The sequence below is a fragment of the Fistularia commersonii genome, chromosome 21 (assembly GCF_037954325.1).
Source record: "Fistularia commersonii isolate RoL2024-O1a breed Wild chromosome 21, RoL_Fcom_v1.0, whole genome shotgun sequence".
Lineage (NCBI taxonomy): Eukaryota > Metazoa > Chordata > Actinopteri > Syngnathiformes > Fistulariidae > Fistularia > Fistularia commersonii.
Window position 1 is genome coordinate 15,647,900 of NC_141304.1, and position 26,861 is coordinate 15,674,760.

The window sequence follows — 26,861 nt, forward strand, 5'->3', positions numbered from 1 at the left end:
ATGTAAACATACATAAATACATATCCACATATATGCATTTATACTCACAAGATACATGCATACATAAAAACATATATACATACTTATACACATATATATCTACATATATGCATACATATGTAACAATATACATATATAAATACACACACATACACACATACAATATACATACATACATACATACATTCATACATACATATATACATTTACATACACATGAATACATACATACATTCATAAACACAAACATAAATACACACGAACATATACATACAACCACGGATACATAAATATATACATACACCCATACATCTACAGACATTCATAAATACATTTACACATACATTTATTGATCTATACATACATACATACATACATACTTACACATTTACATACATACATATATACATTTAAACATACATAGACATACATAAATACATACACACAAAAATGCAGAAGATACATACCTACATACAAACATATACATACATACATACAGATATACATACACAAATATATGCGTACATATATACACAGACATATGTATAAATACATATAAACATACAGACACATACATACATACATATACACACACTTTCATACAAACATACATACATTCATACCTACTTACATAAATGCAAACATACATACATTCACACACATAGATACATTTAACCATGCATGCATACAGACGCACACATACATACATACATACATATACACGTACATATTTACATACTTTATACCTACATACATAGAAGCATATATAAATATACACATATATACATACAAACATGCAGACTTGCATATAAAAATACATACAACTAAACACATAGGTACATGCATAAATACCTACGCACATACACAAAAACACATACTACACAAACATCCTTTCATACATATTCATACACACACATACACATACATACAATCACAAATACATACACACATATACATACATTATTATATAAATGCATACATACATATGTACATACACACCAGTGACGCGCAGTCAGTAGAGGCAGGGGAGGGCGGGCCTCCCTTGTCATCACGGAAAAAAAAATGCAAAATGAAAAAATAAATTAAATGGTTATATTTATTCAGTGATTTGTATTATGAAGTGATTTTCCACGATTTTTTTCAAAATCGATGTGCGGTGATTACGTCAGTGCCTCACCACCCATGAACCTCACCACACGTCACTGATACACACATACATATATACATACATACATACATACACTCACACACACACACACACACACACACACATACTTACTTAAATATATACATACATGTATTCATACATATAGACAGACAAATATGCATACATACATACACCGAAACATACATACAAACATAGATACGTACATAGTTTTACACATACTAACACACATATATAGATACATACATACATACATACATTGAAACATACCTAAATACACAGATTCACACATACATACATATATACTTTCATACATGTACATACACATACATACATATATGTACATACATATACCAACATAAATATACTTAGTTATACATATATACAAATACATACATACATACATATACACACATACTAACACACATATATATATACACACACACATATATATATATACACATACATGCATATATACATATCTATGTATAAATATACACGTAAATTCATATATATGTACATACATACATACATATAAACATATATATAAATATATGCACACACATACCTATATGTAAAACATTTAATTTCTTTTTCTCCCTTCAGGGGTCACCATAGAGAATCGACCTTCTCCATCTATTCCATTCTCCGTATCCTCCTCTCTCACACCAACTACCTCCATCATATCTTCTCTCACTACATCCATAATCTTCTCTTTGGTCTTCCTCCAGACCTCTTGCCTGGCAGCTCCAATTCCAGCATCCGTCTACCAATATATTTTCTATCCCTCCTCTGTCCATGACCCAACCATCTTAGTCTGGCTTCTCTGACCATCTCTCCAAAACATCTAACATGTGCTGATCCTCTGATAGACTCATCCCTGATCCTCTCCATCCTGGTCACTCCCAAAGAGAGAGTCCTGGAAAGGAGAGGAATGAAAGTTACTCGCAGCGAGACAGAATAGATGTATGAGAATGAGAGAAACCTGGGTGGAACGGTGAGGCTACAGGGAGAGGAGATCAAGAAGGTGGAGGATTTCAGGTACTTAGGGTCAACGATCCAGAGCAACAGAAAGTATGGAATATATAGCAATATATATACATACATACACACACACACACACATATAGATATATATATATATATATATACACACACACATACATACATATATATATACACATACACACACACATATATTTATAAATATATATACACACATATATACATACATACATATATATACACATACATATGTATATATATATACACACACACACACACACATATATATATATATATATATATCACTGGCATTTCTTTTTACACACACACACACACACACACACACACACACACACACACACACACACACACACACACACACACACACACACACACACACACACACACACACACACACACGTCAATAGAAAGTAAAATTATCAATATATCAAAATCTAATTCAAGTGCTTCTTTGGAATCAATATTTGATCATCAAAAGGAAAACATCAAATCCACTTTATGACACAAAAAAACTTTATTTATAAAAAACAGACATGTGAGAGTTGTGATGTGCTTTGATTCGCGATTGAGGGTGCCCCATAGCTTTTAGCAATAAACATAATTTTTTAGAGTTTTAAGGGAGATAACCAGGATTTATTATAACCAGAGTCAAAGTCTTCTCCACCTTTATTCAGTTTGATGGGTAAAAACTTCAACACTTGACATTTGACCTTAAGGAGTCTGAGAATATATATACATGTATATAAAAGTACAAAACTCGCAAGCAATAATCACATGACTGAATGGGGAAAATCCCCTGGCTGCATTTTGAAGAGAATAAAACCAAGGATCCATTAAATGGCAAGTAAAATAGAGTATAAACACAATAAGAAAAAAAATAAGAAATTCAACTTCATCTTCAGTGCAAGAAAGACAGTCTGTTTTAGAACAAACAGGTTTAAATCCTGAATTTACACTGATTGCAGTTTCTTCTTTTCACAGCAGGAGAAGCCCAGATGGTCCCCCGGGTGGAGGTGGAGCGCTGGGGGCCCACGGGCTGAGACGGGGCCCCTAAACATGGCTTCTCCCGTGGAGGCTGAAGAGGCTCTGCAGCTTGGAGACCATGGAAGACAGTCTGGTCTTGCAGCTGCAGACACAGGTGTCAATCAGTTCGCTGTCACAACACCAAGCTGCCAAATAATGAACCCAAACATCTATATAGATGATTTTAATCCACGGTTTTCTGCCACGGCTTAAAAAACCTATCAATAAGTTCCAAACTGTTTTTTTAGAGAACAGCAAACGTCTTAATTCTTTTTTTTTTATTCTATTAACTGCCTGTATTCATCGTCATAGTGACGTCTTCATTGGATGTATCGAAGAGTGTGTGTTTTTTTTTGTAATTAAAACAATTATCATTTACTTATTTGGTTTGGCCTTTTTTGCTGTTTTTTTTTTTTTCAAAATCTTGTTTCTAAATCAACACTCACAACTATGAATGTATTTTACCCACAAACAGATCTTGGGATTTTTTTTTGCCTTGGTGACTTTTGTGGGTAAAATTATATTTATATTTTATTCTATTACATATACATATATATACATACACAAACGCACACACACACACGCACACACAAATATATCAAAAATCACTTGAAACAATTATTTATGTAAAATCACAAGATTTTATTTTTCTGCCCCTCTGTGACGAATATAGGTTTTCTGATGGGGTGATTTTCCCTTTTTTTTAAAAAAAAAAACAAAATGTCTGAGCGACAATGGCTAAAACACAATTTGACAGTAAAGAAAATTTTCTTTTTTTTCATATAAAAGTCACGAGATACTTTTTTCCTGACCCCTTTGGACAAATAAAGTTTTTCTGAGTTTCACGTTTTTAAAATAAATGGTAAGCGATCATGGTTAAAACACAGAGTTTGAAAAAAAAAATTACCAGCATATACATAAATATATATTTCTTTATATATATTATATAAAATCACAGGATTTTTTTTCTCCTACATTTTTTTCTTTTTATTGATTTAAAAAAAACATTTGAGCAAATTTGGTGGCAAATAAAGTTTTTGTGATTGGGAGATTTTCACTTTTTTTTTTTAATAAATTGTAAGTGATCGTGGTTAAAACATAGAATTTTGGGGGGGGGGAAATGAATCCCTGAGAATGCATCCATCCATCCATCCATCCATGCATCCATGCATCCATGCATCCACCGCCTACGGGTTGTGCTGCTCAGGGTGGCCGGGGATGCCGCCACCTATCCCGGCTGCCTTCGGGCAGCGGCCGGTCTTGAACCGGCGCGGCCACATAAACCGACACACGACCGTTCGCTCTTTCGTCCTCAAATGCGGGCGACGAATCCGCCGTGCGTGTTTGTCGTGCGTGAGAACCCCCCCCCCCAGCAAACGAGTCTGAGTTGTGCTTACATTTCGGGCCGGAACCGCCGCTCCTCGACGCCGGGCCTCTCCTGCGTCGCCGGCGGCAGCGGCTCGTCCTCGGGCTCCGCCGGCGGCTCGTCCTCCAGGCGGTCCCACACGGCGGTGTCGACGTAGAGCGCCCCGGGCAGCGTCCGCTCGGCGGCCAGGCAGGTGATCCAGCGGCAGAGCGGGCAGAGCACGGTGAGCAGCCCCGGCGCGCCGCCCTCCGCCAACCGCTCCAGGCACGGCCCGCAGAAGGTGTGTCGGCAGTGGAGGCTGCGCGGGACGCGTCCGCCGCGGCTGTAGCGCCGCAAACACACCGGGCACTCCGGCTCCTCCATGCACGCACGCGTACACGCCGGGAGCGGAGTGTGTCTCCGGAGCAGCCGCCGTACGCGCCTTTTTAAAGGGGCGCGGGTCACGTGACCCCGGAAGCCGGTGGAATGACGTCACAGCGGGGACGCGCATCGGGGACGCGCATTCGCGACCGAAGCCGGTCTGGTCTTATTTACCCTTTTATGACATGAGATGAGATGAGAGATGAGAACAACTTTATTAATCCCGAAGGAAATTGTTGTGCCAGAGTTTCAAGTAAAAAAAAAAACAAAAAACATAACAGTAATAGATAATAGTAGAAAGGAGGAAGAATAAGAAATATAATGAAATATGAATTGTCCTAACTGTTAGCAGTAACTACAAAGATTGACATGCGTCCCTTTACTTCTTTGTTTTTATTCACTTATCTTGAAATTACTGTTTGCTATCCTATATTTTAGCCGTATAATTATACCTTTATAAATATTATCGCCTTTGTAGTGACGGTAAAACGTCTTTTTAATGAGCAATAGCTGTTGTTGAGCCACACAAGCCCGAAATAAAAATAAGAATAAGAATAAGAAGAAGAATAAGAACAACTTTATTCATCCCGAAGGAAATTGTTGTGTCAGAGTTTCAAGTAAAACGTAACAATAATAAATAATAGTAGGAAGGAGGGAGAATAAGAAATACAAATAAAACTATAAAGTGTCAAAGTCAAGGCTATAAAGTGTTTTAAGGTCTTAAAAAGTACAAAGATTTGAATATTCCCTTCGGCTGAAGGAAGAGGAATTAAAAAGTCTGATAGCCTCAGGTAGGAAAGACCTCCTGTGGAGTTCAGTATCACTCACTGTTCCCCCTCAATTCCAGCTAAAAAATAATTGCACCCCAAACCAGCCCCGCATCATTCCCAGCAACCCCGAAATCACGCAGAAAACAAGCATCAACATAAAACCCCAACATTCCTGACTCACTGCAATACATAGGTGTGATTATATTTGTTCTACTTCATGTGTTCTTGTTTTGTGCAATATTAGAATCTCATTGTAATTTTCTGTTTTGGTCGATAAAGATTAAAAATAAATTAATAAATAAAAATAGTTGGTTTTTTTTTCAGGATTCATTAATTTTTAGTAAATTTTCTCTCAAATCGATCCTTTTTTTTTCGGGTAAATCAACTCACCTCCAATGAAAAACAAACGAATTGAAGTTTTAATTATTATTGGTGTTACAATTTTAGTTATTTTCTCAATTTAAAAAAAAAAACTTTTTCAACTTCATATTCTCCTACAATTGTATATCGTAGATGTATAATGTATATTTATCATTAATCATGTGTCATGCCCTAATCCTTTATCTTTCTTGGTCTCAGCCCACTTGCATTCCCGCCTATCTTTGTTTATTTATTTTATCCTTGTCATTGCTAATGTCACTCTAAGTTGTCATTTAACTTTGGTTGTTCACCCTCACTGGCTTTTTTTCATTCTTATCCTTTATGTTGTCGCTGTTGTTGTTCTTTCTGCCATCTATTTGTGTTTTGTTTTTTTTGCTATTTTCTAATTGTCCCTGTTCATATCTATTGACACCGTTACACTGCTGCGAAAAATGAATTTCCCCAATGGGGATCCAAAAAATGTCTCTTATATAAATGAATATGAACTTAATGAAATAAGGTAAACAAATATTGACCTTCTAGCTGTCTTTTACCCTTCACCTTACTAGTAGTGATTTTTTTTCTTTTTTACATGGCCTCCACTGATCTAGCACTTTACACTTGACCTCATTCATCCATTCACTCAGGGCTGCAAACCAGACCATCGGGAGCAACTTGGCCGTCCGGTGCCTTGTTCAACAGCAAGCCAACACATTGGGGTTTCAACCCACAACTTCCTCATTGGCAGAAAACCAGCTCCAGTAACTGCTACATCTTGTCATGGTCTACATACACACACACACCGTGATGGATGAGGTGCGGCATTTCAAGCATTATGCATGAGATCTTACGTGGGCTAAAATAAAAACTAAGCATTTATAATCCTAACCAGGAAGTACACCGCTCTTTAAAACATCGAGACCTTTGACACGATGGGTCGAGTTTTATGCTTTGCTTGAATTGGAAAATGTCCCCATTGTCATTTGAGGACCTAAAAGCAGACGCGTGTTCGAGGGTTTCCTCTTGAAATCAACCCCTTCCCAGGGGCGGTTTGGGGGAAGCAGGAGGGTGAGGTGCAGGTCTGTGTGTTTGAGAAAATGTAAAAAAAAAAAAAAAAAGGACATGTTTCCAGACAGCCTTCCTAAAATGCCCCGCCAGGCGGGGAAATTTATTTGCATTTACTATGAAAACATACAATGTCACAAGATTAACTGAAGCATGAGACTCCGAAACATCTGCTGTAGAATCACACCAACGCGGGCCGGCGGCGCTCTCCGCCCCCGGGGCGGGCGGCGTTGATAAAAGAAGGGCGAGAACTAAAAGGCAAACGTGCTTCTGGACCTTCTCCCGCTCTCCTGGCAAAACATTGGTCATTATCTAAACATTCTGATCCCAGTGGTCACGATTCGCCCGTGTTTGTCCGCACCGCCGCGCCTCAGCGAAACACGGGAAATGGTTTTCTCATAGCCCTGGCTTCGCCGGTCGAGGCGTGATCTATAAATAAAAGAAATCAAAGAAAGAAGAAAAATGTGGGTTCTTTTGTTTGGACCTCATATAGGCTGCCGCTATACCGGTCTGCTCGGCCAATCGGAGAAAGAATGCGGGTCTTCGTGTCGGTGCCGACGCCGGCTTCGCTGATTGGCTCATGGGTTGACAAAAGAGAAGCTCCGGCGTTGCGTCACATGATATTTTTCTCATGATTTTGAAATATTTAAGATCTGGGGTGGGCGCATCTGCGGTGGGAAGCCTTTGCGAGTCCTGACTCGCTCCAACGCAGAACACGCAGATACTGTGGGCCCGACACATCAATCCGGAGGAGGCTGTTCTTTGACGCGTGGAGGGAAAAAAATAAAATAAAAATAAAGCACCGCGGGTGTCACGGTAGGGCAATTGTCCCACCGCTGGGAAACCTGGTCTGGAGGGCAAAGCGTGCGCAGCGCCGCCGTGCACCTCAGTGATGTAACCGACCGGTCGGGGAACGCCGACCGAAAGCCAAAAAACAAACACGTTGATCAGGTACGAGCCTGAGGAGACTTAAAAGTCCGGATAAGCGCCAGAAGTACTGGTTCCTTTTACTCGCTCTGCAAACCCGGTGCCAGATGGAGCGCCTGATAAAAAGCTCCGCCCGGCAACACTCTACCGCAACCCATGAGCCAAGTTCGTTCCTGCCGCCGAAGCACAGAGAGGAATCACGACCGTTTGATTGAGCCCCGGAAAACCCCCCGGGGTCCACTCCCCCACCTCCTCTCAGGCGGGAGGGCGGGCTTCGAGTTGAGTCTCCGTCTTCCGAGGGTCCGAGGTGGCGGTGGTCGAGGAGGGGTCTGGCCCAGGACTGGACTTAGTGTACTTGTCGAGTGTGGAGTCCGCTCGCCGGCGGGCCCGCTGCCGTCACTCCTGGGCTATGCTCCGCAGCACGTACTTCACCGTGTAGGCGAACGCCGCAAAGCCTACGATCACGAACAGGTTGGCGAGAGCGCCGCCTAGAAGTCCGTGGTTGCGGTTGGCCTGCTGCAGGCCGGGGGCGGGGTTGGCCCCGCCGAGCGGAACGGGGCCTCCGTTGAGGGCGGGGAGGCCGTAGTGGGCCTGCTGGGGGTCCCCGTCGGGCACCACGTCGGGTAGCGGGAGGGGCTGGGTGCGGGCGCTCAGCTCCTCCTGGACCTTCTGTTTCTGCTTCATTTCCTGCAATGAGAGGGCGGAACGTGAGTCGGCCGGGGCAGGAAGCCGAGGAGGAGGCCGATGCGGCGGCGCGCTCACGTCGACGACATCCGGGAAGAGCTCGCAGAACACTTTGTCCTTGAGGTTGAAGGCGAGGCTTTGGACAGACAGCTGTCTTTTCTGGAAGGTAGAAAAACACAAAGGTCAGCGCCGGGCGTCGGACGTCGGGGCCGCGTTCGCGCCGACCGCTCGGGACTCACCGTGTAGTCGGAGGTCTCGATGCTGCCGAGGGTGGGCCCTTTCTCCACCATGAAGCTGAGCAGACCCGTGAGGATGGTGGAGACGGACCAGGCGGGGTTCCACGTGTCCGGGTGGAAGTCTGTGATGGACAGGCATAACCTGCGGGCGCAGCGGACACAGCACACCGTTCTTACCTGCCCGGAGTCCCTGAGCAGAAATCAAGTCAAATAAAGTAAAACCTCACCTCGTGTTACACTTGAATCTCCCGTTGGGTGTTATCATGTAGATGCTCGGGGGTTTAAAAGGAAATTCCCGTGGAAATATGAGCTTTCCGTGATAATAACCCCCTAAGGAGAAACACAGCCAGCGGTCAAATACAGGCTGTTACAAAGAACAGGTTCGACATGTTTTTCTTGGAGGTGACTGAGGTTACAAACAGCAAAGTAAATTGGGAATACATATTTTTGGAAAAGTGCTGATATGTATTTTCTCTCAAGACTACTTGCTTCGATTGTTTTGCTCTGGTGTATTTACTATGACTGGTTGTTATCCCTAACCTGAACAAAGTTATCTTTTCATGAAGCGTGTCCAGGCTGCTATCTTTGTGATATTAATTAGAGCTGATAGCACATCAATCATTCGCCTTCAGCTGTGATGAAAAGCGCCCTCCCTTCTTTTGTTTAGCCGTGCTGTCAGTAGCAGATGAAACTCAACTCCAACAGAAAGCGTGACTCAAGTACCAGTCAGGAGCCTCAAGCCTCAACTTGTCCAAACATTGTGAATTTGGGGTCCCGACGGAGAACGGGGACGGACATAAAATCAGAAGTTGTTCTCGCTCTTTGGTGATCAGAAGCCACATTGTCACACAAACACTAAAATACTATCAGCCTCTGTGATTCTCAGCCCCGGAGGAAACGAGGCGTCGAGGGTCAAACGGGTTTTTACCTTCATATGGAGTTTTCTCAGGACCTCTGACCACATAGTGCCTGGAGAGGAGGGAGACAAGGAGGGTCAGTCGCTCAGCCAAAGTCCCATTCTGGGTTGTCGGTTGAATAAATGAGAAAACCGCTGGGTGGATTCAGTTCATGTTGGGATTTCCTGAATTTGCATTGTCTCTCTGTAGAGAGACAATGCAGAGACAACGCAAATTCAGGAAATCCCTGTGGAGGCTTTTGAGTGCCCTTTTGGCATCCTCATCAATCTCATGACTAATTTTCAGTAGAATTTTATGCTTCCTTGGTATCAGGTATGATAGAGTGGATGATAAAGAGCGTAGAAATAAAAAAAAACAAAAAAATAATAAAAACACAGAACAGACTTTGGACCAGGAAACTGTCCAATAAATGTGGCTTGATATCAAATCCAGTTGTTTGCTTTCACACCGATAACAACAGTTACACTGGAATATGTCAGACTACCAATCATCACTATTGCAAAAAAAAATTAGATAAAGACCTGTGTGCTCAGGTGCCTGAGGCTGGCTGCTATTTCACATGTGGAAAATGTTGAGTGTTTTAGTATTCAATAAAATAAATAAATAAATCAATAAATAAAAAGACTAGAACCAGAAGAGAGGTCAATGTGCGCTGGAAAAATAAATAAACAGCTTTTTCTTCTCTGGCACTTGCGAGAGTCCAGCAAGGACTGACCCTATATGAGCAAGAAGAGAAATTCACTGAGAATTTGAAAAAATCCTGTTTTTCCTTTTCTCCAGTACATATATACACATATCCATACACACACTTTGCTTGGGGTGAATTATTCATTTTCTGCTTAGGATGGCAGTTTTACGGCTGCTGTTTGTCACACAGGCCAACCTGAACCCAAAGAGATTCACCTGAAACCAATCCAAGGTAGAGAAAGGACCTCCTGGCCGTGTGTGTTTATGTGTTCGGTTGTCAGCTGGAGGAGGAACTTTGACACCTGAATATCTCCAAATGGCAAAAAGAGTAATCCAAGATCATCTCTATAACTGCCATAAGCCAGCCTTGATTTTTTATTAATCCCGTTTTACAGACGTACTAGATCTCAAAGGTGAGACTGCTTGAACACATTATTATGGGGGATAAATATGAGTGTCTGCTCGTGTTTTTTTTTCTCAAATCGCAATGCGTGTTGTTTATGTAAATTGTGAAAATCCTGAAAAATAGAAACAAAGTACAAGCAAATCGGGCACTAAGTTGTTGGGTTTGAGAAAAAGTGAGACTCATTTTAACTGGACTTACCATTCTAAGATGTTGGATGGGAGAGGTTCTGCACAGATGTAAGGCACAGGGTCTTTCTTTATCCTGAGGTAATCCTGCTTAAGTCGCTGAGTGGCTGTGGTTGGAGCTCTCTTATTCCCGTTGTTGTTCATCTAGGGATTTAAAAGACACGCAAGGGAGCGGGGGGGTATCTTAAATAAGACTGAGACCAACTGCTGTTCTCAGCAGTGACATAAAAAACAAAAAACAACCAAACAAACAAATATACATCTGAAATGTAGTTTACCTGAGTGTAAAGGAAAGGAACGTGATTTTATTGACCCAATGTGGAAGAGGCAGTTTTTTCAAGCAGTTTTTTTGAGTTCCCTAATTAAAAAGATAATATTTTGTCCTCAATGTTTAGGCGGATGATACACCAATAAACATTGTGCTTACTTAACGATGGTCTGGACAAATAACCAAAGTCCTCACACCTCAAGTGGCCAGCTGCACCGTTACATGACAGCAAATATAAATTGATCATTGTTTTCCATAGCTGTACATTTTATCCTATGGAGCCAATATTAGTGAGCTGAGGACAACTGAGATCCCCTCTGAGATTTCAATGTTTGACTAAAACTTTACTTCTGTGTTCAAGCCAAGAAGTAAAAGAGGGCTGATATTTTTATGTGTAAAAGGCCTCGCCATCAGTTGAGCTCTGAGTGAGTGCACAGAATTATCATTTCAAAATAATTCATGACTGTTCTTCTTCAATTTACTATGAGGCCTTTTCATCCAGTTTTTCGATATAGCAAAATTAAATAACTGATCTGTGGAGTCCTGGCATGAAAACGGTTAAATTGAGAGATTATAATTCCAATTGCATGCTCAAAGACTACCTTTTGGGGCAGAGCGACCACAGACTGACGTGCGAAACAGCACAAAACACAAATCCGGAACTCGCAGACAGACTTGCTGTCCACAAACGTCACTGAATCGTTTTCATAAGTAGATAACGAACTTTAAAAGCCGCTAAATTGTTTACAATTTGCGTTTGCGACTTCTGGATCACATGACCGGAGAGATACGTTGAGATGCCAGCTGGGTGAAAGGCTACATCTCACGCAGACGTAAACACTGGCTGTAGATCATAGATGCAGTTTAACCTCTTATCTTAATACGTCCATTCGAGATACCTTTGTCACGGACGTTCAGCAGCGAGTTGCTGTCATGCGTGTAACAGCTGACCACGTAACGCGGATTAGCTTAGCGTGAAGTGGAACGGACTCCGTGGGGTTTGGCAACAGCACCACGATCACTTCCCACTGGCTGACCGGCGACATAGCGTTGGAACAGCTTACGTTAGCCCCTACGCTGTTGTGAAATATGATCTTCTCGGGATAAATTGAAAAACACACAACACATCGGACGGTTACTATAGTAGCAAATATACAAGAAAATGGCGCGGGGGTTAATAACAAAGCTGCCAGGCTGGTGCTAATTCGTTTAAACACGAAATGTGAAAGCTAGCGGGAACAGGCTAACGCAGGCCAAAGCTATGAGTGGCTAGCTAGCGCTAGGGGATAGCTAGCGGCTACGGTTGTTGTCCGAACGGGAGCTGTGCCTCACATCACTCGAACTTACAAACTACAAGCCATGTCGTGCAGACATACCTCTCCAGAGACCCCCGTGGAAATAGGGATTCGTGAATGAACACGAAATAGGACCGTTCTTTGTGTTTCCACGCCCCAAAACCTGTAAGTTAAGACGATGACACCAACGGAGGGTTAGCAAGCGTTAGCAGGAAGAAGAATTAACGTAACACTTCCGGGTTTCTTCTTCGCTTGTATTAAGGAGGTTGAAACGATCCCGGAAATAAACACTACTGCCCCTAGTGGTTTGGCGGTGATGTGTTGAAAAGCATGAGGCGATATCTAGGACAATCCCGACGGTGCCAACTGGACTATATTTCATTTCTTGAGGGAGCTATTAAACAGAAAAATACTGGCATCACTTTATTGCACCCTCTGCTCTGTAAAAGCGTCCCGTGCTTTCATATGTGTTTATTTGAAGAAAAAACAACAAACAAACAGAAAACGTACATCGTTGAATTTTGAGCGATTCATTTTATTTCTATCATCTGCTCACACAGTTGGAAAATGATCCATTCTTTCGTTTGATTTGCAACACACAAAATTAAATTATACAGAAGATTCGATGTGCACCCCGCTAGATTGAAGCCAACATGTGAGGCTCTTACAACTCATCATAGAGAGTAGTTCTCAGTCTGTGAAGACTTTTGCCGGATTGGAGGAAAACATGAAGATATGGGTGGAAAATGAGGTGTTGTGTGTGCAGGAAGTGCTAAAATGTCCCTTTTACAGATCCGGATAATTTAGCAGATACATGCTAAGTTACTTATTCTCTATTTGGAATGCAGTATGTTGGGAAATCAGTTAGTACACCTGTGTTTTGTTTTGTTTTTTCAGATACCGTTGGTATGACTGACCCACTTCCATGCCAGGAGTCCAATTCTTGTTGTGGTTCTATCCACTCAGACGGTTGGAAACCACCCAGAAGGTAAACATTTCCCGGGAAAAGTCAAGTTGTATTAGGTAAACAAAACTGAAAGACTGAAAAGGTTATCTTCTGCGTGACACAGCAAAGGCACGATATACCCGTGACCTTCTTAAGGTCAAAATACGAGGGGATTTATGAAGACATCTGGATGCGTTGATGAAAAAAAAAAAAAAACGGTATGGGGTTATGTAACTATTTATGACCATTAACCAGCGCCGTTGATCTGTCTGCAGGTAATATAACCACTTATCTTTGCAGCTCTTTGTCCCCATCAGCAAAATGTCACAAATAAGAGCATAATTCATCTTTATTCCAGTGTGAACAGTAGCTAGAAGCAGAAGTGCACGGCGGCACCTCGGCTCTAGGGCTCCTCGCTGCAGCGGCTGAACTGGACGCTTCTCCTCCTCAACTTTTCGGGCTGGAGAGACGCGAGGAGAGAAAACTCGCGAAAGACATCAACACAGGAGATGTAACCTGCGGAGAATCAAGGGTGATCGTTCAGCGGAGGAGAAGCCAGGAGATGCATTGGCGGGGCTTCGAAAAGGGGAAACTCACAGAGCTGGAAAAGCCACGTTTTTCCTGTTTTCACACCTTATTTTTATAGCAGTTACTTATTTTGAGTCAGTACCGGACTTGAAAATGACCTCTCCAGATGGGACTTTGGGTTAGTGTGCAGAACACAACATTAGGAATTGACTGGGAGTAGAAGCGAAGAGCTTCCGGAGTCCCATTACTTCCAAATCCTGGGCTATTGCAGATTCCCTTCTTCAAGGTTCTGCATGTAGCGACCTTAGAAACCCAGCTGACGCCTCACATTCCCACACACAAACAAATAGTGGACTTCTTGTTAAAACTACCACCCTTGCCGTGCCTTTTCCCAACCACAACCACTCAAGATGACTGATTACATCTAAAGCGCCTCGTGACTTCTCAGCCACGTTTATGTGAGTAAACACCACACACTCCTCACACCACATTCACACCACGGGCCCCAAAGTCCACGTGTGCTTTTCCTTTGAACCATATTTGTTTTGTTATGTTTTTTAATATGAAACGAGGTCAGCGTCCGATATCTGCATTAACACGGGCAGCCAAGTGCACGTGTATCCAAAGTTGGCGTCTGAAGCAAATACGGAAGGGAGGAAACCGACGGTAAAAAAGGAATAAAGAAACTGCCGTCACCATTTGCAAACGATTGAGATGAGAAAAACAATAAGAATGCAGGAGGAGAAAACAGGGAGGCTCCGGCTGCCAGAAGGGATTTCACACCGCTGAAGTGTGTTAATCTCACAATACAAATGTCACCTAAGGGGACAGGAGCGTCCCTTTAGGGACACATAAGGACCCGTGACCATGAGATCTGATTGCACCGCTACCTTTGTGCAGGTTTCAGATGAACATGGCGGAGGCGCAAACCTCCCAGCGGCTTCACGACCTTGTTCGTCCTCTTGCGCTCTCCGCGGCGATAACAAATGTTGGATTTTTCGTTGCGACAAACAGAACGAGTAAAGCTCGAAGTACGGTGAGAGGATGAGCGAGCCCTCTTCTCACAAGTCAGGAGGACGGCGTCCTGGTAACATCTCAGACAGAGATGTTACTCCTTCATGAGTGGAGACACAGCGTTCACGCCGCCGCACAGGTCGCTCGCAGACCTCAAAGCTGAGATGGCGGATGAGATTGGGAGGAAAACCCCAAATTGTGTCATGAAATGTGCGGCGCATATTTAAAACAGCTCATCGCTGTTCTTACTTACCAGAGGAACACCGACCGAGAGCTACACGTCTATCAACCCAGCCGCCGTTAAAAACTTTTAATATCTCTTACGGACGGCGTGCAGAGAGGAAACATCACGCATTCCACGGTTCCACGCTGAGCGTGCGGCGAAGACGCTCCACCCTCTGTGCTGTGGAGGCCTTGTGAAATTGGCACTTGAAGAATGGCTCATCATCTCCACCACACTCCAGCGTGTGCAGAAGAACGTAGAACCCACAAGCTGAGGGCGCATATTTCAAACGTATGATGTCATTTTTGGACTAATGTTTCAATCACCATCTACACCGCGGACCGTTCACACACACACCGCGATGCACCGATTCCGTTAATTTGACTGGAGTCGTTTTCTCGTATCGTGCTACGCTGCGATCAAAGAATCACAAGCCGCATGTCACCGACAAGTTTTCTCCCCCTGATTTCTCCCCGGTAGACAGATAGAATCACATCCAGAGAGGTTTAAAATGCATTCCTGAGGAAAGCGTGTGAAAGACAAAGACACCCCGAAGTCCCCTCGCCGACACCATCAGAGCAGAGACCCAGAGGATCACACTAGACGGCCCAGGATGCTTCACTCACTCTATCCCGAACATCCTTGGGCTTTACGCTCCTGCTGCCCGCGGCAACCCCTGCGGTGACAGAAGCAGCGACATGTCAGTCACAGTTCATCCCCCCTGTTGGACATTTATTGTAACCCGGACAAAAATGGCGATCGGCAGGCGGGGGAGGGAGGGTTAGACATTTCTGGTATGTGAGCGAATGTGTCGTAAAGGCGAGGAGAAGAAGGTTTTACAGCAGGAGACGGCGAGTTATTCGAGGCACTTTGTCGCGGCCGCCGGCTGAACGCTCACGGCTCGGCCCCGACGCCGCCTTCGACATCCGCGTCCTCGACTGCTGCAAAAAGCCAGGATGTTGGTCCCGGCCCCAAAATAGTATTCTCTCAACACCCAGAGGCGTTTCAAAGTAATGGCACAACAAGATAATTAGCACGTCTGAGCTTCTCTGGATTTGAGAAGAAGCGCCAGGCGTCGAGAGAATGATTCATGTGAGAGATGGGACAGAAAGGAGCGAGAGGGAAGCGGAGGTTAGTTCATCAAGAGTTTCTCACTTTTATTGTATGCATTTTCTTTTTTTTTTTTTTTGATTTTCCCCTCAGTGCTTCTAAAGACAAGGTAGAAGTATACCAAATATATCCAAATGCCAGTGTGGAAGAAAAAAAAAAAAAAAAAAACAGTTCTGAGGAGAGGCGGCGTTGAGTGTTCTGCCCGACAGCTGTTTTTTTTTTTTTTTTTTGAAAGTTAAAAAGACGAATATAAGACGGATCAGTGGCGCCGCCTTTTAAATACACAGGTGTTCTATTTACAGCACGTTTTCTCAGGAACAGCGAACCTTTTACCACTCCTATGTCCATTAAACACCACGACACGACATTTAATACTTCAGCGAGGGGCCGGCGCCCCGACGGTTTCGGTCACAGTAGCTTCGCATCGTCCGCCGGACGCGTTTTCCGTCCACCGCGGCGTCTTTCGCCAGGACGCCGGGGCGCCAACAGTGTTTCTACCACTCTGTCACTTCACGGAGCGTGGCAAGACCTACACCTTCCATGGTTTTTATTGTTTTGTTTCTTTTTTCCTATGATGGTGACTCACGACGGACGCGTTCCCTTTAAAAAGTCTTTGGCAGTGAGACGTTAAATTAAGAAAAAAAAAGGTAAATGGCAGAAATTACTACTTCCGGCTTAAGTAAACGGCGAACGGTAACGCGAAAAGATTTTTGGTGACACGGGACGCGGTTGTCTGATCTCGATGGGCCTTCCTGATAAAATAGAGTGAACTAAAAATTACAAAGGAAAACCAGAAGGTTTTGTCGGTTCATGCTTAATCCACAGGACTGCACTGCACGATTCCACAGAAGAACATGATCATGCCAGGATTGCGGATGATGTCGACCGTAGAGCATGCAGCAGCAGCAGCGGCGGCGGCGGCGGCGGCGGCCGGCGAGGTCACCGAGTCCTTCCGTCCCGTGTGCGGAAACATGTACTGAGAAAGTGCATCGGCGTCTCACCACAGAAAACATCACGGGAGTATTTACATGAACCCGGAGGCCAGGTCGGACGACGCGCCCCGGGTCCGCACGGGGTCAAAGGGTAACGTTACGCGCTCGCCGCTCCGGTTTTGTCAAAACGCCTTCTTCACCTCGCGGCCGGCAAACGACAAAGGATCCGAACCTCCACGCGCAGGAAGACGCCCGTCGGACGGACGGCTAAAAATCTCTTTCGGTTGGTGCGTTTTCTACGTATAAGGCCTTTCCACGTTCCTAAAAGGGACGCCGAAATGTTTGATGACGGCTAGCACAAGGTAACGTCTACACACCCTCGCCGAGTTCTACCGGCAAAAGGTCGGAGACAATCATCGACAGAAATGCAGACGGAGACTGCACCCCAAAAGAAACGCATTGCACTGATCCCCGGGGAGACGGGACAAAAAAAAACCTCTGAATGGACGACAAACATAAAGACAGTTAATGAAAAATATATATATATATATATAATACTGTAGATGGGGAAAAGTGCACAGTTTTTCCGTTACATAATGTTTCATGGTCTCACATTTTTTTCTTTTCCTCGCTCAAAGCAGGCAAAAGTCCTGACCCGCCTCCCGCCCCCGGAAAAGCCCTTCACTTCAGTATTCTAGTCACAGTTTCTCAGAAAACCACCCGCCTTCACATTTAAACGGCGAACCCGTGTCGTTTTCCCCGGAAGGGTATATTTACATTTCGGCGCGTGGATGGAAACGTTGAGGGTTAACCTGCGCCGCGGGGAAACGAACCCCCCGCAGAAAAGCACAGAGTATGACGCGGCTAACGTAGCATGGCGGTGCGGAGGAAGGGCAAGCGGGGACACGGGGGGATGCAGAAGAACAGAGGTGGTGTCAGTAGAGTTAGAAAGGTCCATCAGGGGGTCTCCGGGTGACATCTCTCTCCAGACGCCCCGGGAAGTCGCCTCCGTCTACAAAACATGACCTCTCGGGGAGGAGGGCGGGGGCGCGGCGGCTACGGCTAGGTTTCGGTGGTTTCCGGACGGGGAGGTGAGATCTAATCGGAAGCGCCGGGCGAGCACTAGCACTCCTCTATGGTGAGACAGATGAACTCCTGGATGCACTTCCTATACTGCTGCTCGGTGGGGCTGCTGCCGGGGTATTGACCTGGTTGTCCCAGCGGAGCTTCGGCTTCTCGCATCTCCTCGTTCATCCTGGCCAGACGCAGCCTGGAGGGTCGGAGCAAAGACGCGGGTCAGTTCACACGGGACGCCGCGGGCGTGTCGAAGAGAAAGAGGATTTAGATGTTGATGTTTCGAAAAGCCAAAACCAACATTTCCAGCGGCTTTGGATTTATTGTCAAAGAAAGTATAAGGCTTAAAGGTGACGTCACAGTGCAAATATGGGCCGGCAGCCGCGGGGAAATTTTATTTTATTTAGGTCCTTATATTTTATACTGTAATTCAATGGTGATCTTGTCATATTAAAATAAAATGCGTGTAATTTCTGAGGGCTCATTAGATGATTTTATTTTACATGTTGCGGCCGCTGGACGCTGAGGTTCAGGAGCAAAAATCACATTCATGCATGTTGAATAAACATTTTTAACTGAAAATATTTTGCGGTGTCGTTTCGTGTCGCAGCGGCCGTCTATTTTATTTCCTAAATTAAAGGAGGGCTCAAATAGACGTCATTTATTTGAAGATAAACTTCAGCCCAAAGTCCAAAACTTTGGATTGAGGTTCAGGAGCAAAAATCACATTCATGCATGTTGAATAAACATATTTAACTGAAAATATTTTGCGGTGTCGTTTCATGTCGCAGCGGCCGTCTATTTTATTTCCTAAATTAAAGGAGGGCTCAAATAGACGTCATTTATTTGAAGATAAACTTCAGCCCAAAGTCCAAAACTTTTGGATTGCTTTGATAACTGGTTGGTTTCATAACCGCGGTACAGTTGACCTTGTCGGCCTGCACGGTTCGATCGCTGCCAGAATCATCATCACGATTTGTGAATTGGCATTTATGTGCAGCACGAAAACAACAAACGCTCTGTGGCCGCCTCTCCTTTTTAACAACTTGTGTAAACGTCGATTTCCCCCCGGGGGTCAGGAAATTGCGTTCGGGCGCCGAAACTCACAGGGTGACGATGTCGGCGTTGGCGGCCTGGACGGCGATGCTGAGCGGGTCGTGACCCTGCTCGTCCACCTCCGTCTGCGACGCTCCTCTCTTGAGGAACAGACACACCTGGCTGCAGGGAGGAGAGCTGGTATGAACGTTGCAAAACACCTGCCGCAGTTGGGAAAGCGGCGCTATCGCAAGACCCGGAGGTGTGATTTAAACCCTGCCGCCGAGGCCCCCGGGCGCCGGGCTCTTACCCGGTGTGTCCCAGGTAGGTGGCGTGATGCAGAGGCCCTCTTCCCCTCATGTCCCGCTGGTTGACGTCGGCGCCGTTCTGCAGGAGGAACTCGCAGGCGATCAGGGAGCCCTGTGGGAGGGACGGCAGGCGCACACAACTCCAGCCACGTTCCGTACTGTCTTTAATTTAATCCCATTTGCACCTGTTTTTAGTTTATCTACTGTTTTTTTTTTTTTTTTTTTTTTATTTGTACTGCCGATTGTATACTGCTCCAAAAAATAAAGGGAACACTTGAACAACACAATGTAACTCCAAGTCAATCACACTTGTGTGAAATCATAGTGTCCACTCAGGAAGCAACACAGATTCATTTGGACTTGTTTTAAGGACATTACATCAAAGTTGGATCAGCCCGGAGTTTGTTTTTACACTTTAATTTGGAGTGTGATTCCTAATCCAGACCTCCATGGGTTGATACAATTGATTTCCATTGATCATTTTGGTGTGATTTTGTTGTCAGCACATTCAACTGTGTAAAGAGCAAAGTATTTCATAAGAATATTTCATTCCTTTAGATCTAGGATGTGTTTTTTAAGTGTTCCCTTTATTTTTTTGAGCAGTGTACTTGTTTTTAGCTTTATCCACCCCACTTGTAGTTTTTAATTTGATCTCATTCTTGCTTGTTTCAAGTTTTATCTACTGCTTCCGTACTGTCTTTAATTTAATCCCATTTGCACCTGTTTTTAGTTTATCTACTGTTTTTTAATTTGTACTGCCAATTGTACTTGTTTTTAGTTCTATCCACCCCCTTGTACTTTTTAATTTGATCTCATTTTTTACTTGTTTCGAGTTTTATCTACTGCTTCCGTACTGTCTTAAATTTAATCTCATTTTCACCTGTTTTTAGTTTATCTCCCGTGTTTTATTTTGATCTCATCTTATTGTCGTGCTGAGCTCTGCTTTGCTTGTAAACTTGTCGACCCTGAAAATGAGGGAGACCTCAGTGGTCTTACAAGTATAAATAAAGGTTATTATTATTATTATTATTATCATCATCATCCACGTCACGTTCAATTCGCCATCCGGCTTCCGCGTGTCTCACCCCGATGACGGCCTGGATGAGGGGCGTCTTCGCGTCCTCCTCCTCGCCGGCGGCGTGCACGTCGGCGCCGTGCGCCAAAGCCTCGGCCATGAGCGGCAGGTTGTGGAGGCGGGAGGACCGGTGGAGGAGCGCCCCCGGGTGAAGCTCCCGCGGGTCCTCGGGGTCGGACGAGACCTCCTGTTCGATTTCCACCTCGCCGCTGGAGGACTCCTCGGACTCCTCCTCCTCTGCGGGGGAAACACGGTCGGTAAATCTGTCGGGAGCCGAGCGTCCGAGATCATGTGATCCGTCTGGAGCGCTTTAAGCTGTGTGAAGGTATGGAGACAAGCCTTTACACGCAGCTCATCCGCTTCTTCACAACAATTATCTGCCTTCTGGAGATAATTGTCGTGTTTTTAAGCCGTGTGACAATCTGGTCTTTACACGCTTCTCCCACACCACCTCACTTCCTGTGCTCTTTACCTTCATCCATAAACCTTCTAGACCTCCTCCAACTTGATCTACCCAGATCTCCACCCGTCCACGTCCAAACCATCCCGGTGAGACTTTATGGCCGGATCCTCCAGACCAGGGGTCGGCAACCCGTAACACCCAAAGAGCCATTTGGACCCGGTTTCCTCGGAGAAGAAAACACTGGGAGCCGCAATTAGTTTTTGAGGTCTAAAATAAAGGTACCGCTGTATATATTGCTTTTTATTACCTTTACACTTTGTATAAACAAGTGTGTTGTGTGTTGCTTCTGAAATTCACAAAGTATTGTGGAAAAAATTAAATTTTATTTATGTAATGAACTCATTTTAAGCTTTGGGCTTTCAGAGCGTGTAGCGGAGCCTTGACCTGAATTTTGAAAATAAATCAGGAGAAAATCACTGTGTCAGTAAACAATAAAAAATAAATATTTGCAAAATATCTTCATAGATATTTATTTTACCTGGTTTAAGGGACTTCTGCTCCTGAACTTCTGCACACAGCATCTGCAAATCGGGACTTTACCGGCTGGCGGGTATACCGGCTTCCGCCAGTGTGACGTTATTTTGTGCGGCAAAAAATAGTAAATATAATTTTATTTAATATTTCAAGATCACAATAATCTTCCAACTCAGAACTAAAAGTTAAAAAAAGGAATTAACACAAATAAAATACACTTCAATTAAATATTTATAATTTATTTTCCCAAGCCGCTCGGAGCCGCAGTGTAAAGATGGAAGAGCCGCGGGTTGCCGACCCCTGACCTTAGCGTGTGCCGTCTCTGATCGACTCCTTCCAGATCTTCTCCATCCTCCTCCACCTCTTCATCTCTGCTGCCCCCTGTCTTCTGCTCGGCATCTCCAAACCAGACAACATGGCCGCTCTCACCTTCTCCCCCTTTCCCTCTGTCCTCCTTTATCACACTTTTCACTGCCTGTTCCAACCTTCTCCAACTCCTTTCTTCATCTCAACACACCTGTTCTCCATAAGTGTGTGTGTGTGTGTGTGTGTGTGTGTGTGGATGCTGATGTCCCACCTTCCTCCGTGACGCTGTCCACCACGGATCCAAACACCAAGATATCCGTGCTGCCGTCGGTGCTTCCTCCCAGGCCGCTGTCGCTGCTGAGACCTGCAGGACCAAACAGCGCCAAGCAGCGGACACGTTAATCATTACCCACACACACACACACACACGTTTATTAACAATCAATGGCAAAAGAGCAAAGCGATAATTCCGTCGTTCGCATTTGATGCAGTCGCCTCAGGAACGAGGCGTTCTGCTGACTTACTGCGAGGGCCGGATCCAGTGTCGAAGTAGGAGAAGAGAGAGTCCAGCTCGTCCGGACAGAACAGGGAGTCTCTGCGGAACTTTGCTGCCGCCGCTGCCGAGGAGGAGAACATCAGCCGAAGCTGAGGCTGAGGTGGCCTCCACGTGTTACGCGTGGCGTCTGCGGACCCACCTGCCGAGAGGTTCGCGGGCGAGGCGCTGCCGGGCTCGTAGCGGTGGTATTTCCGGCGGACCTTGTTGGGCGCCCGGGCGGAGCTGCTGTGTCGCTGGCACTTCTTCACCGTCCAGGGACGGGACTTCCTCTCCCCTTCCGCCAGGGCTTCGCTCCCGCTCATCTTCTTCAGGAAACGCTTCTCCACGTACTTGGACTTGATCCAGGCCTCCTTCTCCTGTCTGCAAGGACGCCGGGCAGGGGGACATTTTCACATTCATTCATTCATTCATTCATTCATTCATTCATCCACAACGCCGACCTACAACCCGGGGAGCCGGAGCCGATCCCAGGTGCTGTTGGTGGGGTTCAACCTGGACCGTCACACACAAACATTCACCCTCTCATTTACACATAACATGGAGATACACACTCATTCACCCTCTCATTGGAACGTCCTAGACCAGGGGTCGGCATCCCGTAACACCCAAAGAGCCATTTGGAGCCGGTTTCCTCGGAGAAGAAAACTCTGGGAGCCGCAATTACTTTTTGACGTCTAAAATAAAGGTACCACCGTATATATTGCTTTTTATTACCTTTACACTTTGTATAAACAAGTGTGTCGTGTGTTGCTTCTGAAATTCACAAAGTATTACGGAGAAAATTAAATTGTATTTATGTAATGAGCTCATTTTGAGCTTTGGGCTTTCAGAGCGTGTAGCGGAGCCTTGACCTGAATTTTAAAAATAAATCGTGAAAAAAATCAATGTGTCAGTAAACAATAAAAAATAAGTATTTGTAAAATATCTTCATGAATATTTCTTTTACCTGGTTTATGGGACTTCTGCTCCTGAACTTCTGCGCACAGCATCTGCAAATCGGGACTTTACCGGCTGGCGGGTTTACCGGCTTCCGCCAGTGTGACATTAGTTTTAGCGGCGAAAAATAATAAGTATAATTTTACTTAATATTTCAAGACCACAATAATCTTCCAACTTAGAACTAAAAGTTAAAAAAAGGAATTGACACGAATGAAATACACTTCAATTAAATATTTATAATTTATTTTCCCAAGCCGCTCGGAGCCGCAGTGTAAAGATGCCGACCCCTGAACTAGACATACATTCACCCTCTCATCCAGACATCATATAGGTGGTGAACATTCACCTTCTCATCCACATGTTGCACGACACCACAATCATTCTTACTCTCACTCAAACATCATATAGACCCACAACCATTCACCCTTTCATTCACTTTTCATCTAAGGAGCAAATATTCACCCTCTCATTCACATGTATTTAGGGAGCAACCATTAAATCTGTCATCCACATGTGAGAGGCATGCAACATTCACCCTCTCATTCAAACATCATATATACACGCAAGCGTTCACCCTCTCATCCAGACGTCATTTAGATATATAACATTTCACCTTCTCATCCACATGTTACAGACATACAAGTATTTATCCTCTCATCCACACATCATCTAGTCCAGGGGTCGGCAACCCGCGGCTCTTCCATCTTTACACTGCGGCTCCGAGCGGCTTGGGAAAATAAATTATAAATATTTAATTGAAGTGTATTTCATTTGTGTTAATTCCTTTTTTTAAGTTTTAGTTATTATATTTATTATTTTTCGCCGCACAAAATAACGTCACACTGGCGGAAGCCGGTAAAGTCCCGATTTGCAGATGCTGTTCAGGAGCAGAAGTCCCATAAACCAGGTAAAATAAATATTTATGAAGATATTTTGTAAATATTTATTTTTTTATTGTTTACTGACACATTGATTTTTTCACGATTTATTTTTAAATTCAGGTCAAGGCTCCGCTACACGCTCTGAAAGCCCAAAGCTCAAAATGAGTTCATTACATAAAAAAAATTTAATTTTCTCCGCAATACTTTGTGAATTTCAGAAGCAACACACGACACACTTGTTTATACAAAGTGTAAAGGTAATAAAAAGCAATTTATACAGTGGTACCTTTATTTTAGACCTCAAAAAGTAATTGCGGCTCCAGGAGTTCTCTTTTCCGAGGAAACCGGGTCCAAATGGCTCTTTGGGTGTTACGGGTTGCCGACCCCTGGTCTGGAGGGCAAACAATCCCTCGCTCATTTATACGAAATGTAAACAATTCACCCTCTCGCCCACACGTCACGTCGAGGTATGAAACGTTCACCCTGTCATTCACCCTCGGCTTCACGCTGCCATATTGAGAACTACAGATATCGGCGTGCGGCCGTGAAGGTCGAGGTTGAGCTTCTCCCGGCGAAGACGGCCGGCTCACCTGGTGCTCGACGGCGCGGGTTTCTTCACGCCGAGCTCCTCGCAGGCGCCCTCGTAGATCTGGTTGATCACCGTGTTCCCCAACTCGCACATGAGCTGAGGAGCGGGAGGAGGACATGAAGCTCACGTCCATGGGAACAGAGGAGCTAGACCTTCGGGGAGACGCACCTTGAGAAGCTCCGGCTCCCAGGAATCCAACGTGAGCGAACGCACTTTGGAGCAGTGAACGCCGAGACTCCTGGAGAAGAGATGAACAGGACCGTGGAAAAATCCGCAAAGACCTCTGACCTTCATCTAGCGCATCTTCTACCTACCTGTGGATCCCCGAGCACTCGATGCACAGCAGCACCCCGAGGTTGATGGAGGCCCAACACGGCGCCGCCTGGCCGCAGTCGCAGCACAGCTCGTTGCCGGGCAGGTTCTGCACCCTCTGCAGGAGGCCGTCACCTCCTCCGCGCGCCGCCTTGTCCGCCCTCTCCCCGCGCTCCCGGGGCTCGCTGGCGGAGTCGATGCTGCTGGTGGACGGCGAGGCGGTGCGGTCCAGTCGCTGCACAGACCGTCAGACCGGGAGGTTTCCACAAAGTCGCCCGAAACGTCCGGAACCGCGGGCGTCCCACCACCGTCCGTACCTCTACGTAGTAGTTGTCGGCGATGTCCTTGTAGGCGGAGGCGATGCTGGCCTGCACCGCCTGGATCCACGCCTGCCGCAGCTTCTCCGACTCGGCCTGCAGCATGCAGCTCCTGCGGGGTCACCGGACGCAAGCGCTTCCTGTCAGGACCCGGCTGAGATTCATTTAGATGCTATTTTATGCTATGCTATTTATATGCTATTTTTCCTCCAGCAAAGATAGCTTTCTGTAACCACACTTTGGGTTTGGAAAGGTGCCCACAAATCAATGATTTTATTATTAATGTTATCCTTATTATTATTATTATTATGAGACTTTTAGGTTCACGGCGGTTCTGATACTCCCAGTTAAACTCTGCTCAAGATCAAGTTCAAACTCAAAAGTGACCTTGGGTTTAGAAATGTTCTGACAAATGAAATATTATTATTACTATTATGGTTACTATCTGTAGAATTGAAGATATTATGATAAAGAATTTGATTACTATTTTTATCATTATTATTGTTATTGTTCCTAGTATTATCACAAGTATGATTAGGAGTGTGATTTTTTTCTTATCATGTTATTATTTATAGTATTAACACAATGATGATGAATATTATAATTATTTCATTTAGGCAGTTCTGATACTCCCAGTTTCAGTCCCAAGTGACCTTGAGTTTGAAAATGTTCTCACAAATGAAATATTCTTATTATTATTGTTGTTGTTGTTGTCTACAGCATCATCACAGTTGAGATTACAACAGTGATTATTTGTACCATGATGATGTTATTATTCATAGTAATATGGAAAGATTGCAGAGACAAAGGCGAGTTCAAACTTTATTCTTCTGACACCAACTTAGAACTGACAAAGAGGTTCTTATGACCAAAATGCCTGGGACCTAAACCTAAATTATTATTATTATTATTATTATTGTTATTGTTATTATTATGAGATGTTTAGGTCCCCTGCAGTTCTTCTACTCCCACTTAAACTCTGTTGCAGTTTAAAACTCCAAACTCAAAAGTGACCTTAGGTTTAAGGAGGTTCCTACACA

At 44.5% G+C, this 26,861-nt stretch overlaps 3 protein-coding genes across 4 annotated transcripts in view; all 3 read right to left on the bottom strand.

Annotated features, from left to right (window-relative positions):
• Positions 1-2,701: 2,701 nt before the first annotated feature.
• On the bottom strand, positions 2,702-4,981 carry LOC147222455 (uncharacterized). The gene is made up of 2 exons (XM_086168524.1): positions 4,611-4,981; positions 2,702-3,316 (listed from the first exon to the last, which is right to left on the bottom strand). Exons 1-2 carry the CDS (start codon positions 4,940-4,942, stop codon positions 3,241-3,243), a joined length of 408 nt encoding a protein of 135 aa, XP_086024650.1. The 5' UTR covers positions 4,943-4,981; the 3' UTR covers positions 2,702-3,240.
• A 2,226-nt stretch (positions 4,982-7,207) lies between these two features.
• ube2j2 (ubiquitin-conjugating enzyme E2, J2 (UBC6 homolog, yeast)) lies at positions 7,208-12,976 on the bottom strand. Its single transcript, XM_086168509.1, has 7 exons — positions 12,821-12,976; positions 11,190-11,320; positions 9,910-9,950; positions 9,209-9,311; positions 8,985-9,123; positions 8,824-8,904; positions 7,208-8,748 (listed from the first exon to the last, which is right to left on the bottom strand). The coding sequence occupies exons 2-7, from the start codon at positions 11,318-11,320 to the stop codon at positions 8,458-8,460; spliced, it is 786 nt and encodes a 261-aa protein (XP_086024635.1). The 5' UTR covers positions 12,821-12,976; the 3' UTR covers positions 7,208-8,457.
• Positions 12,977-13,259: 283 nt separating this feature from the next.
• Positions 13,260-26,861, bottom strand: part of LOC147222457 (arf-GAP with coiled-coil, ANK repeat and PH domain-containing protein 3-like) — a 52,509-nt gene continuing 38,907 nt past the window's right edge. The window contains exons 14-26 of one of the 2 annotated variants that reach the window (XM_086168671.1): positions 25,822-25,933; positions 25,507-25,739; positions 25,361-25,430; positions 25,194-25,288; positions 22,923-23,143; positions 22,752-22,844; positions 22,499-22,591; positions 20,995-21,221; positions 19,912-20,021; positions 19,674-19,784; positions 18,701-18,762; positions 16,077-16,126; positions 13,260-14,201 (exon numbers count right to left, since the gene is read on the bottom strand). In XM_086168671.1, coding sequence (XP_086024797.1) covers positions 14,133-14,201; positions 16,077-16,126; positions 18,701-18,762; positions 19,674-19,784; positions 19,912-20,021; positions 20,995-21,221; positions 22,499-22,591; positions 22,752-22,844; positions 22,923-23,143; positions 25,194-25,288; positions 25,361-25,430; positions 25,507-25,739; positions 25,822-25,933 — 1,546 coding nt within the window. In that variant the 3' untranslated portion in view covers positions 13,260-14,132. Of the gene's footprint in view, positions 14,202-16,076; positions 16,127-18,700; positions 18,763-19,673; positions 19,785-19,911; positions 20,022-20,994; positions 21,222-22,498; positions 22,599-22,749; positions 22,845-22,922; positions 23,144-25,193; positions 25,289-25,360; positions 25,431-25,506; positions 25,740-25,821; positions 25,934-26,861 lie in introns of both variants that reach the window. The other variant, XM_086168670.1, reaches the window with a different exon arrangement.